We start from the raw sequence: 18,162 nt of genomic DNA, 5'->3' as shown, positions 1-18,162 counted from the left end.
CTACACCATTCTTTGCCAAATCTCACACAGCGGGGTAAGTGACAAAATTTCCCTCATACCACTCCATCTAGTTTCATTGAAGCTGATTGTCATATCAAACTCTACAATACCACAAAATGTCAGCTCCTACGGACCCAAATACGCAAATGCCGCCTAGAGACGAGACCGAATCATGCAGTCGCCCAACGCATCATTTGCAAGAGATTAAAGTCGGAGATAACAGCGTCCAGCTCTTGGTATCAACAAAAGACCACCTCTATGACGCTAAAGACGTTGTAGCTGGAGTCGACTCTTATCAAGTTATTGGTTCTTGGGAAGACAGCTCAGTCCAGGAACTTACCAAGGTCTTGAACCAACGCCAAGTCATTACAAATCGGCAGTCACCCGCATGCGTTGAAGCATCTCGCTTTGAGAAACATGGAGCAGGAAAGTCTCTGGCAGAGGCTGGTCGGGAACAACACAATAGGACTGTGAACGGGCCGCAGAGGAGCGAATAGAACTATCTTGTTGATTGCGTATACCCTCCACTTACACATTCCTCGTCTACCGTGCCTTCATTGCGCACATATTGCCGCTGGTTCTGGGATCTCAGCACTTCGTTGAGACTACCCTCTGAAACAGACCCAAAGAATTGAATAGATCCATGACCGGCCCTAGCTCCCTTGATGTTGAATAGGTCCCCTAGTGTAGACACGCATATTTGCTTTCCATTGTTTCCGACGCTGATATCTTCAACCACGTGCACCCTTCCTGACGATGCCCATTCCGATGCCCGATCACAGACACTTAAGCACTGTTTCGTGCTTTCCAACTCATTTTGAAGTGTCTCGCGATTCGCACCAGGATCGATTTTCTGATTCAAATCTTGAACCAAGGACCTAAGCCGGAGATTCTCTTCGGTATTATCACGGTGCGATTCGAGGCGGTCGATGGTGTCCGAGAGATTGTAGCTGCACGTCTTGAGGGTGGAAATAGTGAGGGAATCAGCAAGTGTCATGTTACCAGCTGAGATAGACATGACAGCAGTATTCGAGGCAGACTTAGTAAGAACAGGTTGAAAACTCATCCCATTGATTTCTTCAAAGAGATGTTTCAAATACTCAAGGCATCGTTCTGTACTTTCTTTTTCGTTTTCGAATTTCCGGAGATTGGCTTGGCCTTCGGTAGCTTCGGTCGTGGCGGCCTGAGATACTATGTCTTGTAATTTGGAGTCGATGTCTTTCAGATGCTTCTCCAGATCAAGCTTAGTGTCGCAAATCAAGTTTTTGTAATCATTCAGAACTTCAAGGGTAACCTTGGAGGAGCGCCTGGAAGCAAGTTAGCGAAAACTTTTCTCTTGGGGCGAGCAACTAACAGGTTGGCGTCAGCTAGCGCTATAGTTATCGTCCCTTTGTAACCGGCTAAGAGTTCTTTAAAAGAAACAATATCGCCATTCATGTACATCAACTTGGCCCAATCTCTCAAGCTTGTTCTTGCCTCGGCTCGAGTGCGCCTGCTGTTATTCTCGATCAGGATTTGGAAATCTTCACACGCCTGTCGGCACTGAATGAGGGGAACTTTGAGCGGTAAAAACGCGGTCTCGTTGGTGCGCACATGATCTTGCAGCGGTCTGAGAACTAATTCAAGATCTTTGAGTTCGCGAACAAGATCTAGCACTGCAGCTCGGTGGTTTCGGAAGCTTTGGATAGTCTCATAGAGTATTTTGCTTGATTGCAGGGTTGCGGTGACAACGGCGATTAGTCCTGACGCTACACTTAGCGGATCGCCCATGATAAGTCACCGCTTCGCGCGTGAGGCCTAATTCCCTAAAACGTTAAGTATAGATGCTATATAAAGTACTCTTTCCTTAATGTTTTGATTTTGACCTTGAAACAAACCGAGCTAGGCTGAGGCATAAAGAAGTATCGGCTATCCTATGCGGGGTAAATAAAAGCCGTAAATTCTACAAGCTCCACACTTTTTGGCGAGTATTTAGGTAGTAAGACTTTAATTAGGTCTATTATATAAGAGAGTGGCCTATATAGTAAGTATAATTAAAACTAAAAATAACTTAGTAGAGAAATAAGTAAAAGAGAAAAAAGTTATATCTTAATATTAATAGGATATAGCTGTTTAGAATAGTAATAATATATCTCTTCTTTTTATACCGTACCTAGCATAAATACACCACGTCAAGTCCATTATATCCCGCACTGCTTACATCTGCTCCTCCAAAATGTACATTGACCTATAAAAGCTAGTTGCACCACAATATAAATTGTATTTGCGATATATATTACCGCTTCTTCTACCACTTCAGAATGTTCATCCAGTCAGTCTTGGGTGTTTTAACACAAAAGAGCTTAGATCAGAGAGCTCAGTGCAATGCAAGGTAGAGCCACATTAATAAGGCCGCCGCTAGCCTGCGTTGTGTTAGTTTCTTGGTCGGGTCTGTGAGAGGGAATTACTTTACAGTAGAAGGACTGTTCTGGCAGCAAGCCACATTGGCACCGCACTTCTTTCCCAGAAGGCCATCAAGAATGCCGACAACATTAAGACTGAGATCAGAGCATCCATCAAAGAGAGTCAAATCGTCAAGGAGTCCCAGGCCATCTTCTGCAGCATTTTTAGCAGGCTTGTTGGACACCTTGTTGTAGCATTGGACAGTCATGTCATTACCACAGGTATTTTGGGCTCGTGAGACAGTAAGCTCCTTGACAGAAGAGTGTCGGTTGCCCTTGAACTTTGAGGCAGCAGCGGCTGAGATAAAGAGAGTGATGGCAATTGAGGGTTGCATCTTGAAGTATTACTATGTAGAAGTAAGATTGGCAGTCGGGAAATTTTTGAATAAGATAAGTAGGTTAATTGTAAAGATGTAAACAATATTGCAACTCGATGAATGATGTTATAGAATCGCCCGATGTCCAGAGCATCTATCCATACTTTTATACCTTAGAAAATACCGAGATTGTTTAGATTCCCCTTAATTACAAAATTCAATACTCGGCTTAAGATAGCTAAATGTCTTAAAATTGTGTACTAAATACACATGTCCTTGCATAGAGAGACGACTCCTATGGGGCAAAAAATACATAATATATTATCTAATAATACATCCCTTATAGTAAATACTCCTAGAGCAGTTGCCAAGACACGGGACGCTTAATTAGGTTTAGGATAGTTAAGATATACCTATTTAACAGTGCTGCCCGTGAGACGTAAAGGCACGGGAACACGGAGTAAATATCTCTTTAAAACCTAATTTAGCAGGTTTGATTCCGGATCTCTTATATATTAGTAAATATAGGATTTCCCTAGGCTTTTATACTTATAGTAAAGGCAACTTAAGCTAGGATTCCCTTATAGTAGACGAAATTATAAGTATGCCTATTTAACCTTAGGCTTCTTAGATGCTTTAAATACTATCCTGGCCAGGGCTTGTTTAAACAAGAGTATATGCGCTGTGAAAGCCGGAATAGATAAGAGTACGCAATTAGACTAACTCACCGCCACCCCACACACCCCCCGTCCCCGCATACCCGTAATAGCATTACAACCGAATCTATAGATAACTTCAATTAATTCTATAATAATGAGTATTTATTTAATTTAATTAAGAGTTTAAAAACTAATTTATAAATATTATATCTATAGTTTATATTTTTAGTAAATTCTTTTTATATTATTTTCTCTTATTTCCCTTAATCTTATATAATATATTCTTTTTAGCCTAATTATAAGCTAAGATAATCTATTTAATTTTAAGGAAAGCCTTATTAAGGTTAAATTAAATAGTAACTTAGCTAGTAGGCTCTCTTACTGCTATTAATGCCTTTAGTATTACTTTTTCCTTTTCTAGGTATTAAATTTAATTATTTTTCTAGTTAATATATTTTATTACCTTCTTTATAATATAATTAAAGTTATAAATAAAAGTATTTCCTTAACTTTATATAGCTTTTAGTTATTTTTAAATATTAGCACTTCCTTAAGGTATACTTTAGATTATATTAGTAATTACTTAGACCTTCCTTAATATTATAGGCCTATTAAAGTACTTATATTTCTTCTCCCTTAGCTTTAATACTGCTAATGCCTTTTATAAATTAATTAGGAAAAGCCTAGAGGCTAAGAAATTACTTATTATATTCCTATAACTTAAGGCTTTTAATAAAGCCCTCTTATAAGCTTTTAGGAAGAGTTATTATTAGTATGGCAAGGTTGCTTTATATAAGGCCTAAGAGCAGGTAAACTAGTAATAATATATTTTTAATAGCCTAAATATAGTAATATTAAGTAGTTAAGTAATATATAATAAATATAAAGGTAATTAAAAGAGCTAAATCTTATATAGCTATGCCTTTTTTATTAATTTTACTATAATATATAATTTATACTAGTTTAGGATTAATAGTTTTTATTAATTAAGATCCTTTAGCTTAGTTTATAATATAAATATACTTATAAACTAATAGATAAAGATATTATTATTAAACTAACTAGTTAAATTATAAGTATACTTCTAATTAAGAAAAATAACTAAAAATTACTATCCTTAAAGGTTCTTACTAATAAAAATAATATAAGGTATAAGATACTAATTATTTACTAATATAGATTTAATTATTAACCTTTAATGTAACGGTTGTACAAGCCGTTAAGCCACAGGGCAAAAGATCAGGCCATAATCGCTATGCAAGCAATTATAGGTATGCCACAGCTACCTTATAGAGCCTTATAACGCTATTACGGGCACGAATCGTAACATTTAAGTTATATTATTAAATTTTATCCTCTTTAAAAAAGAAGGTATTATTATTCTAGCTATTATATTACTATTAGTCTTACTAATTTAAATACTAGTCTTATTAATATTATATATATAAGGCCTAGTTATCTTTTTTATATTAACTACCTAATTATAACTATTATAATACTTAAAAAGTAATTCCTTTATTATATAATACTTTCTTATAGATTTTATAACTTATAATAGCTTTAATTTTATACTTAAATAATAAGTAAAGAATCTATTAACTTAGTTCTTAATATAATAGACTTACTTATTAATTAATAATAATACTTATATAAAGTTATAAATATCCTTTTTTATAAGAGGCTAAAAAGTATATTCTTATTTAATAATATAATTAACTAAGTTATCTTCTTATTTTATAGTAAGTAACTAATCTTTTTAATATATTATATAAATATCCTAGCCTCTAGCATATTAATTATATAATATTAAAAGCTTAATTAAGTATTTTACTACTAAGGGCTATAAACTAATTATTTCTATATCCTTAATAGCTAATAATATCCTCTTTTTATAATCTAATAGCTGCAATTCTATTACTATTAAAATAAAGAAAAATAGATTTTATTTAATAAATATAAAATAAAATAAAGAATCCTGTATTAATGATGCATTAATGGTGTTAAAGTGTGCGGGGATAGGGGGTGTATGGGGTGGCGGTAAGTTAGTCTAGAATATTATTTACTATAGCGCCTAATAAGTTAATAATATCCTCTTTCTGCAATTATAGAGATAATATTACTATCTTTGGGTTAGGATAGCTTCCTGTATAAGTATCTTACTTAACCTCTTACTTTGCCTGGGTTTTATAAAACTAGGTCTTAAGGAAAGGCTAGTAGGGCTTTAGTAGGATTTAGTAAACTTTTCTCTTTTAGTTTAAATTATTGTTTAGTAATAGATAAATTAATATTTAAAAAGTTAGATTAGGTATTTATAAATATTAATAAGATCTTTTATATTTAATTCTTTAGTAATTATAAATATATATTATTATTTAGGCAGTAAGTAATTAAGTTATAAAACCTATAGTAAGTAAGTAATAATAATATAATATATTTTTATTAATAATTTTTAAGTAAGATAATATTCTTAGCTATTCCTATTTAAATCTATATAACTTATAAGGTAAAGACTCTTATTAATTAGTTTTAGCAGATATATAAAGGATTACTATATTTAAAATTTATTCTATCTTAAAGAGTATAATATAAGTAAAGTCTAATCTTCTTATTAAAGCTATTTAGTTTCTAATAATAATCTTCCCTATATTCTAGGGGTTTATGCTTATATATATATTAGTATTAAGTACTTTACTCCTTAAAAACTAAATCTAATATCCTCTTTGCTTTCTTAAGTGCCTTTAAAATAAAAGATTAAAATAAATTTACTAACTTAAGGTTTTTTATTTCTAATAACTTAGCTTAATTACTAGGTTACTTAAGATAGGTAATAAAAAGTATTAAAAATATATTATTTATAATATTATAAATTAACTAATAGAAAAAAAAGGCAAGATAAATAGTTAAGAATAGCTATTTATTATTAATTTACTTATTAGAAGTCTTTTATTATATTACTTTTTAATTTATATACCTTTATCTTTATAAGAACTACTTTATATATATTTATATTTAAGGTATATTATATTAAGGAAGATAAAAACCCTTTTTACCTAATCTTAAACTTAATGCTATTATAATAATCTATTATATTAATATTCCTATAACTAGGGTATTTAAAGCTATTTAAATTTTACTATTTCTTTAAGTATATTTCTATTTTATATTATCTAGATAAGGAGCTATAATGCCTAAATTTATTACCCCTAATAAAATAAGGCTATATTAGGTTAATATTCTTATATTACTAGCAGGGCATTTTAAAACCTATAAGATGCCTATTATAACTAACTTAATCCTTGCTATAGCTTACTAATACCTGTTTTCTTTACTTTTATAATCTTATCTAAGGTATTATTTACTACTTTATACTTTATTTATTATAATACTTAATAACTATACTAATATCTAATAATGCATTATGTAATAAGCTAATTATTATATAAGAAGTATTAGGATAATATATAAAATAGGCATTATAATAAGAATTAATTAGGCTTTTATAAATAGAATTACTAAAAGGGGTTTATAAGAAACTTATATCTCTAATATGCCTACTTCTTTTTACTTAATAATATTTATCCTTTAGAATACAGGTAATAGTTATACTATAGCTAGGTACCCCTTAAGATTAGGGCTTAATAAGGTAAGATATAAGTATAAAGTTATCTTAAAGGCCCCTAATTAGAAACTTGGAAATTAAGGAAATTTAATAGCTAGTAATAAGTATAATAATATATAGCATTAGTTATTAAAATAGAAAATCCAAAGCCTATAAGATAATAAAAGGCAGATACCTATATAAGGGTTAGCTCTTAGCCATAGCTATTATAGTACTAGATATATATTATATATCTTAAGTATACTATAAGATAGATTTAATAGATTATAAAGCGAAACCTGGTGATCTTATTAAGTAAAGTCTTAATAATGCCTTATCTTGCTTTATTATTTTCCATAGGGGGGTATTAATCTGTTTCCCATACCTATGCCGCTATATGCTATGAATATAGTTGTACTATATATGGCTGCATCTTAAACTGCACGCAGGTGTCAGTCTAACACAAGGTTATCCCCAGTCGTCTTTCTTCGCGTGTAGCAGATAATTAATTTAGTATAGCGTTGCTCTTCGTTAGCAGCAGGCTAACGATACTGGCCTTCAACGTTACGGTCTCCACCCGCACCGCATTTAACTCTATCCAAATCTAACAGATACAACTACTGGCGCCATGAAAGTCAGTCGTAACCTGGTTTTATAGGAGTGCGGCAAAATAATCAACTCCACTAAAGTTGATTTTGGTATATATGACTAGGCGCAGTCGAGGCTTCTATAGACTTGGGTCTTTCTACTTGGCAGCTTACGACTACAAGAAAATGAAACGAACAAACACATCACGCATGGCGATGTTAAATCGAAATAAGTGGCGCATCATTCGACGTCATAGCTGACTTTTTAAACTCTCCTAAACAACCAGTTATAGCACTCGGCCTATTATCTTATAGACAGACGTTGCTGTCAGCAGCCTTGCCATATTATTACGCCATAAGGAAGGATTATCTTACAGAGGTTCTAAAAAAATATAAAACCACTATAGGGGGTAAATAATATTAAAGTTAATTAATATTATTAACGGTAATATATAATTTAGGATTACTTATATATATTTATAAAGCCAAGCTTAGTATTTACTTTATTTCAGTTTAAGCCTCAGATACCAAGGACCAGGCCTAGCTATAGTAAAAATTAAATATACTAACTAAAGCTTAACTTAATTCTAGATATACTGCCTAATCTTTTATTAGCTTATTATAATTTAAGAAATACCTAATAACTCTTATAAAGTATTTTAGAAATCGCGCTGCTTTTACTATACTATTTATATTTATAATTAAAAGGAAAAACTAATATATACTTACTACTACTATAGTTATTATAATACCCTAAAAGCCAATTATTAATAAAATAATATAAAAGCTCTTTAATAAATTCAGGACTATTAGCAGTTATCTTGTTAAACTTTTCCTTAGTATCTAATAAACTTAGAAACCCGGAGAACTTCTCTTTAATAAAAGCTAGAGCATAATTACAAAGTCCTCGCGCAGAGGGTAGTATAGAGTTATAAACTTTAGATATTAAAAGAAGAAAGTTAGAAACGTTTAGGTTATTTACTAAGTATTCTAAGTATTTATTTACTAATAGGACTTTTAGCTCTTTAATATTATACTTATCTGCCAAGGTAAACATTACTGCATAAATTAATAAAACTGGAATTATATCTAATGCCTATATCTTCTTCGGATTCTTTAGTATAGTTACTAGTATAGCAGAACTTTACCATCCGTCGCACCATAGGCAAGAAATAAGAGTCTAGGCTATATAATTAGGTAGATGCCTCCTAGAACAGTGTTTTAGTTATTATAATAATGCCACAGAGAAGCACATAATACCTTTAATTTTCTAGTATATGCCGCGTAAAATACTAGGAAATAGCTGCAAATAATCACCCTATAAATAGGTATAATATGCCTTTTATAAGTAAATTTAAAGTTAGTAAACTCGCTATTCTCCTGCGCCCTATTAAGCAAGTTAGGATTTCTTTTATTTAGGAGACTAGAAGTATAGTTATACCTCGAAATATACTTTATAGCCCTTATAGAAATCATTACTATATAGCTTAAAGTTACTATCTAATTAATAAAATAAATTTAAATCTATAGCAAAGGTTATACTGCTAATAGGGTAACCAAGGCCAGCTCTTGCCTATATTAATAATCTATTACTATTTATAATTGTCCTTTTATACTTAGCTTAGCCTTATCGCTATTAATACTACTAAGAGACATAAGATAAGATAATTTATAAGGCTTAGAAGTTTGTAATTAGTAAATAATTGCCTATTAGATATTTAAAAAATAAACTCCCTCTTAATAAGAAATATAAAACTAAAAGCTTCTTATATAGATAGTATATTATTAATTTTATATAATAACCCTAGACTTAGCTTATAGAAATATTACTATAAATTAATATAACTACTTAAAATATTTAATCCAGGATGCCCTATATTAGAATTATTTTTATTATAAAGCCTAGTACTACCTGCTTACTTAAGAATATTATATAAAGTAGGATGTAGCATAAGTAGATAGATATAGAATAGGGGTTTATTAAAGGACTAGTATACTATATGAAAATGTCTTATACCTAACCCTAAAAAAGAAAAGAAAAAAGAAATAAGACTAAGACTAAGACTAATTTTATAAGGGACTGCTGGCCTATATAATTTAGCTATAAGAAAAAATAACTATAATATAATTATTAATATACTACTAGGTATAAAATAATAAGACACCTATAGACTAAAAGCCTTTTTTTTTCTAGTAATTAGTATTACTAGTATTTAGGAAAAAATAATTAATAAAGTTATAATTTAAATTAATATAATACTTAAATATTTACTAAGCATTGTTAAGAATTATATAGACTGCTTATTAATATAACTTATTACTTAAACTACTAGTATTACTAAAGGGTATTAGCTCTTATTCTGCAATATGCCATCTTATATTAATACAGGAAGCCAGATTAATAATAAATTACTACCTTAAGCTATATTTTTATATAGATTTAATATAAACTCTTTAATTAACTTATAAGTATAAGTAATAATAGTAAGATCTATAGCAGCCATAAATTCATTTAAGCTAGAGCTAATACTTATAACTTTAATATATTCCTTTAATATAGCTTAGAAGAGTAGTACTAATTAGGAATTATAGAATAAAGTACTTAATTACTAATATAATATATAGTAATACTATAAAATATAAAACGCCCCTTATAATATATAGGATATATTATACTAATACTAATTACTTATATAATATTATATACTTAGGTCTAGTTATAGGTTAGGTAATATTATATAGGCTAGCAAAGATATAGGCGCCTTAAATATAGCAGGTCTATTTTAAATATAGTTTCCCCTTTCAAGCCTCTTTACATATTCTACGTCACAGTATCAGCCACCTAATAAAGTATCCAGTTAGTAGTGCTGCTCCTTGAACGATAGGGCCGCAATATCTATGTCATATAAGAGTATAGACCAGACCAGAGAAATACCTTATACCTGGACTATGCGGCTAGAAAAGTCTTCTTAAACCGTTAATTAATTGATTAAGCTGTCTATTTAGGGCCTTTCTAATATAGCCTAGCTAATCTCTAAAAGAGTAGTAAAACATTATATAACTCTTCTATTTTAGGAAAAGTAGCTCCTTTAATTAAAATGCCTTATTAATTAATATCTAATAGTTTAATATATCTCCTTAAAATAATAAGATTTTATTACTTTAAAGCTATTATTAATTTAGTCTTTTCCGTTTATAAATTAAAATTTTATATTTTATTTTTAAGAAATATATTTTTTATAATATTTTATAACTTTAATTAATTTATATTTTATTAATATAATTATTTATAAGTTATTATTTTAATTATAAGTTTTTTTAATTAAACTTTTACTTTAAGGTTTTATATTATATTAATAATTTATTATAGTATAATTAAGTAATAATAATATTAATAAATTATAATAATATAATTATATACTAATATAATTAAGTAATAATATAACTGATTATTAAGTATATATTTTATAAAATTTAACCTCTTTTTAATTTAGAACTTTCTTTTTTTTAAAAAGTATTATAATAATTACTTAATATATAATATTTCCTTTTATATATTAATTCTTTTTATTAAATTTAATATTATAATTTAAGCTTCTTTATTAACTTTTAGGTAATATTTTCTAATTTATATTTAGCTTTTTTATATTTATATTTTTATATATTATATTTAATTCTAGCTTTTTTAAGTTATAAAATCCCTTATTTAAGTCTCTTTAAGCTAGCCTTTATCTTTATTACTTTATATAAGTTATTTTATAATTTAAATATATATTTATATTTTGTTTTTATATTTATAAGTTAGCCTTAAAAGGTATATTTAAGTATCTTTAAAGTTTAATATAATTTAAATATTTATTACCCCTATAACTAGTAAAGCTTTATTAAGTTAAATTATTATAATTAGCTGCCTTAATTATAGCCTAAACCTAGCTGCATATATGCCAGCTAAAAAGCCTTACCTACTTATTAACTAGCCCTAACCTTCTTCCTATAACCCACCTAAAAGGTCTTTCATCGACCTCTGCTGCATACCACGCTTTAATCATCTATTATGCAGTAAGTCATCCGACCCGAATACCTTCTGACCGCAACCGCTAACAGCATCACAGCTGCACCATCACGATATCTGCTATCTAAAGAAGCCTATAGCTACCTAATAAGGCCTTTTATACCAAAATGCCTAACCTAATCCCTTATTTTATAGCAGCTCTTAAAGATTATAAATATAAAAATAAGCTCTATATTATAATATTAGAGATTAAAAAGGCTTAGAATAAGGAGGATAATATTACCTTTATTAAATAAGCTGCTTTAGGCTATAAGGTTTTCTTACTTATATATTATTATTATAAAGAGCTAATAATCTCTAAAGGCTACCTTAAGGAGGAGATTAAGTTATTATAAAAGCTAAAATAATTCCTTATAATATAAAGGCTTATAAAGGTAAGTAATAAGGGATTTATTAAAAACCTTAAATTAAGGACTTTAAGTAAGAACTTATATAAATAATAGCTTAATAATATAAAGAAATAGTTAATAAAGCTAATAAAGGCTATAAAGCTAATTAATAGCTAGTAATATATAAACCAGGCTAGTTATAATCTTAAACTATAAGAGTATAAAGATAAGAGGGATAGTATACTATACTATGTAAGATAAAAGCGGGGTAATTGCAGGGTTCTAGGACTAGGAAAATAGAAGAAATGTATTAAGTTTTATATAAGTTTAGGTTACCTAAAGTTAAAGACTTAAAGTTATGAATTTGGCATTAATAGCGAAAAGAGGATTAAATAATTTATAAGATAGGCTATATAACTAAATAAGTAAATAAGCTATAATATTAATATACTATTAATATAAATAGGAAATAACTTATATATATATTTTATCTTTTACTAATTTAATTATAATTATTATTATAATAAAGCCTATATTAAAAAGGCTTTTTATATTACCTATAAGGTATAATAAAGTAAAGCTATTATTACTATTACTAAAATATATATTATTAGTTACTTTTAAGTTTACTTTACTAATAAAGGTAGTATTACTATTAAAAGAGTTTTGCCGTACCTTATTTATCTAAATACTATTACTTTTTATAAAAATAATAATAAGTATTAGAAATATTTTAATATATAGTATTATATATAATATATTACTAAGGGCTTTTATATAAAAATATAAATATTATAAATGTTTATTTTATAATTTATTTTACTAATTTAGCTTTTATTTTATAATTTTATTATTACCTTTCTTTATACCTTTTATTTTCTTAACTTTTATATAACTTACCTTAATATAATAAAAAATCTTTATAAAGTAAGTAATACTTTTTATACTTTTAAGCCTTTATTAATTATTTTATTTTTAATAAAATAATTAAAAAGAGAAAGAGAAGTAATATATTATAATAAAAGTTATATTAAAAGGTATAGCTTTTTAAACCTTTCTTAAGGCAGGTAATCCTTATATAGCTAAGTAGTAATATATTTGTTTATTTTTTAAGTTATTTTTAAGGCACTTTATATTATATTTTTTATCTTTAAGTATTTAGCTAAATAAAAATCTTTTTAAGGTAATACCTTTTATTTTTATATTTTACCTTATAAATATTATAATTTAAAATTGGCCTATCTTAAGTATTTTATTATAAAGTATTTTAAAAAGATATATTATAATAAATACTTTAATAGTATAAAAACTTATAATAATAATATAAGCCTTAAGTAGCCTTATAAAATCTAAAATAATATTATAAAATTTAAAATAGTATTATAAAATATACTATTAATTTTTAATTTTAAGTTTATAATTTTTTAAGAATTTTATTAATTATTTTCTTAATAACTTACTTATTTTAATACTTATTTATATATTCCTTAATATTAATTAATCTAAGCTACTTATAGCTCTCTTTTTATTTTTTACCTTATAATGCCTTTATAAGCCTATCTGCTATTAGCTCTGCACTTTTTATATAAGTAAGAAATACTACTTTCTTATATATATATTTATATAGCTAATAGTTATATATATTTATATATTTTAATTAAGTCTTTAGCTTTTAAAGAGGATTCTTAAGTAAATTAATTATTTATTAATTATTATATAAGAGTTATAAATCTATATTTAATAGCTTAATTTATAAGCCTTAAGAGCTCTTTTAATTAATACAATTATTTATAAATAATATATTATTATAAATTTTAAAGCCCTCTTTAGTATTAAATTATAACTTATAAAATTGAAATATATATAAGTAACTAAAAACTTAATTTACTATAGTAATATACTCCTTACTTAAATTAGTTATAAATCTTACTAATTTAGATATTATAAAAGTAATATCTAATCTTATAATTATACTTATATAAAAAAGGGATCTAATAGCTCTTTTATACTAACTTATAGTTTAAAGGTTTACTATTTCTTTATTTAATAAAAGTTCTTTTTAAGTTATTAATAATATATTTAATATTTTTATAATATTTTACTTATATATCTTCTCTAAATATATAATTTATATTACCTAAATATATTTTATAATTTAATCTTTTATAATATTTATTTTAAGGAATTATTATAACTTATTCTTATTTATTAGTTTATATTTCTTTTGTAAGGCTAATATAAGTTAAAATATAATATCTTTATTCTCTTTCTTAAAGGTAAAGATTATATTATTTATATAAATAAATATTAAAATACCTCCTTATTAATAATAATAAGTTTTATTTAAGATTAATTTTTATTATAAGGTTTTTAATATATTTCTAAGCTCTAATTATTATAAAAGTAATATAATTTAAAGGTTATATAATACCTTATATATAAGTAATACTTAACCTGCCTTATTACCTTTCCTAAATTTAAATACTAGCTTTATAAAGATATTACTTTATAGTTTTATATTTATAAATAATATATTTAATAAGCAAGCAATGCAAATAAGCAAGCAACACACCTTTCTTACCCTTAATACTTTTAATTACTTTAAAACTATAATAACCTATCTAATTAATTAAAACTATTTACTATACTCTTCCCTAAATGCCTTAATTACTACCTAATAGGTCTTTATATTATAACCGGCTATACTGCATATACTATAGTGCTAACTACCTGGTTATACTGACCTTTCTTAACTATTACTTCTTAATAATTCGGCCACTACCTGCATATTAATATCTATCTAATTAATTACTTGTAATACTTCCTTTATAATTATAAACCCTCCTTTTTATAATTTAGTCCTTTTTGCCCTTTAGTACTAGCTTAATATCTTATTTACCTCTTAAATATTTTAAAGTTTACTCCTTAATAAAATAACCTTATAGATAACTGCCTTTATTACTTTAATATTAGATTTTAAGGCTTTTATTATTAACTTTAAGGAGCTGCTTTTATGCCTTTTAATTTACTTTTTAAGGTATTTAGATTAAGATTAAGCCTTAATTGCTATCTTTAGGGTCTTTAAAACCTATAAAGTTAAAGGTTTAATAGCCTCTTTAAGAGGTATTAGAGTTTATAATTATATATTAAGCTTTAAGATTATATTTTTAAAGCTAAAAGGAGAAAGCCTAGCTCTTTTTAAACTATTTTAAATAATATTATTTATAAATATAGCTTTAAAAGTAATATAAAAAGCAAGACAAAACTTAGTTATTAAAATATAAGTTATAAAGTATTTAATTAAAAACTCTATTTCTTAATTATATATTATTTTTAATACCCTAAAATACTTAATATTAAAAGGCTAAAGTAAATAAAATATATATATTAATATATAAAGTAAAATAATTTTCTTTTCTATATAATATCTCTTAAAATTAATAAAGTAATAACTTTTATAACTATTAAGGATTAAAAGATAATAAGAACTAGTTAATTTATTAGTTATAAACTAATTAACATACTTTAGATACTTAAGACCTAGTTAGTTAGTTATTTATTTATTTTAGCTAATTAAAATAACCTAATTACTAAGAAGCTTATGTTCTTAATACTAATTTATAAGGTAGTATTAGCCTATATATATAATAAATAGTATAACTAATTAACCTTTTATATTAATTACCTAAATTATTATAATTTATTTTTAGTTTTTAGGCTATATTAATTTTATCCTTCCTTACCTTTTTAAAGCTATAATAACTATTCTAGTTATAATATAGCCTATTATAAAGCTAGTCTTATTAAAGTTCTAGATATTATTTAATTTAATATTATACTTTATACTTATATTTTATATAAGCCTTAACTAGTTATAAATATTAAATAGATTTTTATATTTAGCTTTCTAATAGTTATATTTCTAAAATAAATATATTTTTAGCTTTAGTTATAACTTAATAAAGTTATAAGCCTAGCACTTGCTAATAGGTAATATATTATAATCTATAAGTCGAGAATTAGCTATTTCTTTAATAAAATATAGTAATAAGGGAAATTCTTATAAATCTAAGTTAATAATAAATTAAACTATAACCTGCTCTTTTAGATTAAATAGTGTTTATAAGTTTAGGATAGAATTATAATGCAATTAAATAGTATTTTTATGCTAATATAGCCTAGGCTTAGAGATTTTATATATCTTTATAATATATTAGGTATTTAATTTTAGGTTATTTTAAAGGGCCTAAAGGGCAAGGAGGGTTTTTTAAAGGTTATGGCATTATTAATTATTAAGAAATATCTAATTAGATAGAATATATAATATAAAATGGAAAAGTGCATTACTTGCTTATCTGCATTGCTTGCTTATTAAATATATTATATTTATTATATTATATTATAATAATTTAAGGTTATATTTTATTATAATTATAAATAAGATCTTAAATAGTTTTCTAGTTATTATTATAATATAGGTCTTATTAATATTTAACTTTTATTATTAGTTTTTTTAAATAATAAGCCTTATTTTATACTTTTATAAGTATTTATATAGATTTTTATAAGAGCTTAAAACCTAAGGCAGATTCCTCTTATAGAACTTGTCTCTATTTAAAATAAGGTTTATTTAAGTCTTTTATACCTTATATTTATGCTTAAGCCTTATATAAAAGTATTAGCTCCTTCTTGCCTTTAAAACCAGTTTTCTTTTATATTTTACTATTAATACAATTATTATACTTATATTAAAGGCTTAATTAAAGATATATAAATCTTTATTTAATCCTTTTAGCTTTATTTATTAGCCTAATTATATTCTAATTTAAGTAAAAAAGCTTAAAAATAAGCTTTTTAATAGAGTTAAAAGTAGCTTAAATTAAGCTTAAGTATATTTTAATTTATTAGTATTTTAATTTTTATTTAACTTTACCTCTTTAATAGGTAAGTCTTTAATTAGATTTTTAAAGGTTAATTTTATAGTTTCTTACTTCTTAAGGCTTTAGATTAGGTCTATAACTTAATTAAGTTATTTAAAGTTTATAAGAGATTATATTCTTACTTATATCTCTTTTAAACTTTATTTACTAATTATGTCTTTTATTTATAGCTTATTAATATTAAAGAATTTCTTTTTATTAAATATAATATCTTAAGTAATATATATTTTATTAGTAATTAGATTTTAGATTTAAAATATGTTTTATAAATTATATTTAATAAGGTGTTTAATTTATACTTTTAGAGTTATTCTTAATTAAAGGTATTTATCTTTTAATTATATTAAGTTAATTAAGGTAAATACTTTATATTTAATTATCCTTATATAGCTAATTTAAGGTTAATTATTTTAGTTTAAGTAATAAATAATAATAAAAAAGCTCTTATAAAGTATTTTCTACTTTAACTCTTATTTTAATATATAATTAAGTAAATAAACTACTATTTAAACTATTTCTAGCTAGAGGCCTAGACGTAATTTACTATTAATTATTAGTAATTTAACTTTCTTTTTTATTACCTCTATAAAGTGCTCTTTAAAGCTATTTTACTATTAAATATAAAAAGCACTTTTATTTGCTTAAATCCCCTTTCTAATATGCTAAGACTAAAAGGCATTACTAGGTATTTAAATAGTTTAAATCTAGTTCTAAATGCTATTTTTTATTTATCTCTTTCTATAATATAAATAATATTATATACTGTTTTAAGGTTAAGGGCTATAAAGACCTTATTACCTTATAATTAATCTTTAAGTTTTATTATAAGTAAAAGTAAGTTTTAATCCTTAATAATATATATATTAACTTCTTTATAATTTATAATAAGTTTTAGCTTTTTATTTTTCTTTAATATAAAGAATATTATTAATCTTATTAATAAGGTTAATTCTTTAATATACCCCTTTTAAATTATTTTATTAATATATTATTATTATATTTTTTAATTCTCTTTAATTTAATAAATAAACTTTTAAAATAATATATTTTTATTTATAAGTTAAATTTTATAATATTATTAATTATATTTATATACTCTTATTTTTAATTCTTTTTTAAGTAATTTATTATATATTTAATATTTTTTTAGAATATTCTTAAGTTAGTCTTAGCTAGCTTATAGTATTTCTTTTTTATATAGATCTTGCCTTCTAAAAAT

At 25.4% G+C, this 18,162-nt stretch overlaps 3 protein-coding genes across 3 annotated transcripts; all 3 read right to left on the bottom strand.

Annotated features, from left to right (window-relative positions):
- Positions 1–499: 499 nt before the first annotated feature.
- Positions 500–1,770, bottom strand: BKA55DRAFT_529993 (uncharacterized protein; the record flags this gene model as incomplete). Its single annotated transcript, XM_046189114.1, has 2 exons — positions 500–1,307; positions 1,355–1,770. The coding sequence occupies 2 exons, from the start codon at positions 1,768–1,770 to the stop codon at positions 500–502; spliced, it is 1,224 nt and encodes a 407-aa protein (XP_046041209.1).
- Positions 1,771–2,342: 572 nt separating this feature from the next.
- On the bottom strand, positions 2,343–2,776 carry BKA55DRAFT_530117 (hydrophobin 1; the record flags this gene model as incomplete). The annotated part of the gene is made up of 2 exons (XM_046189123.1): positions 2,343–2,402; positions 2,453–2,776. 2 exons carry the CDS (start codon positions 2,774–2,776, stop codon positions 2,343–2,345), a joined length of 384 nt encoding a protein of 127 aa, XP_046041208.1.
- Positions 2,777–7,028: 4,252 nt separating this feature from the next.
- On the bottom strand, positions 7,029–9,078 carry BKA55DRAFT_600212 (uncharacterized protein; the record flags this gene model as incomplete). Its single annotated transcript, XM_046196494.1, has 3 exons — positions 7,029–7,051; positions 8,332–8,698; positions 8,863–9,078. The coding sequence occupies 3 exons, from the start codon at positions 9,076–9,078 to the stop codon at positions 7,029–7,031; spliced, it is 606 nt and encodes a 201-aa protein (XP_046041207.1).
- Positions 9,079–18,162: the final 9,084 nt, after the last annotated feature.

Source organism: Fusarium redolens (genome assembly GCF_020744475.1).
Source record: "Fusarium redolens strain MPI-CAGE-AT-0023 chromosome Unknown BKA55scaffold_35, whole genome shotgun sequence".
NCBI lineage: Eukaryota > Fungi > Ascomycota > Sordariomycetes > Hypocreales > Nectriaceae > Fusarium > Fusarium redolens.
Note: the sequence above shows the minus strand (reverse complement) of the source record. Positions and strands in the feature narration are given on the sequence as shown.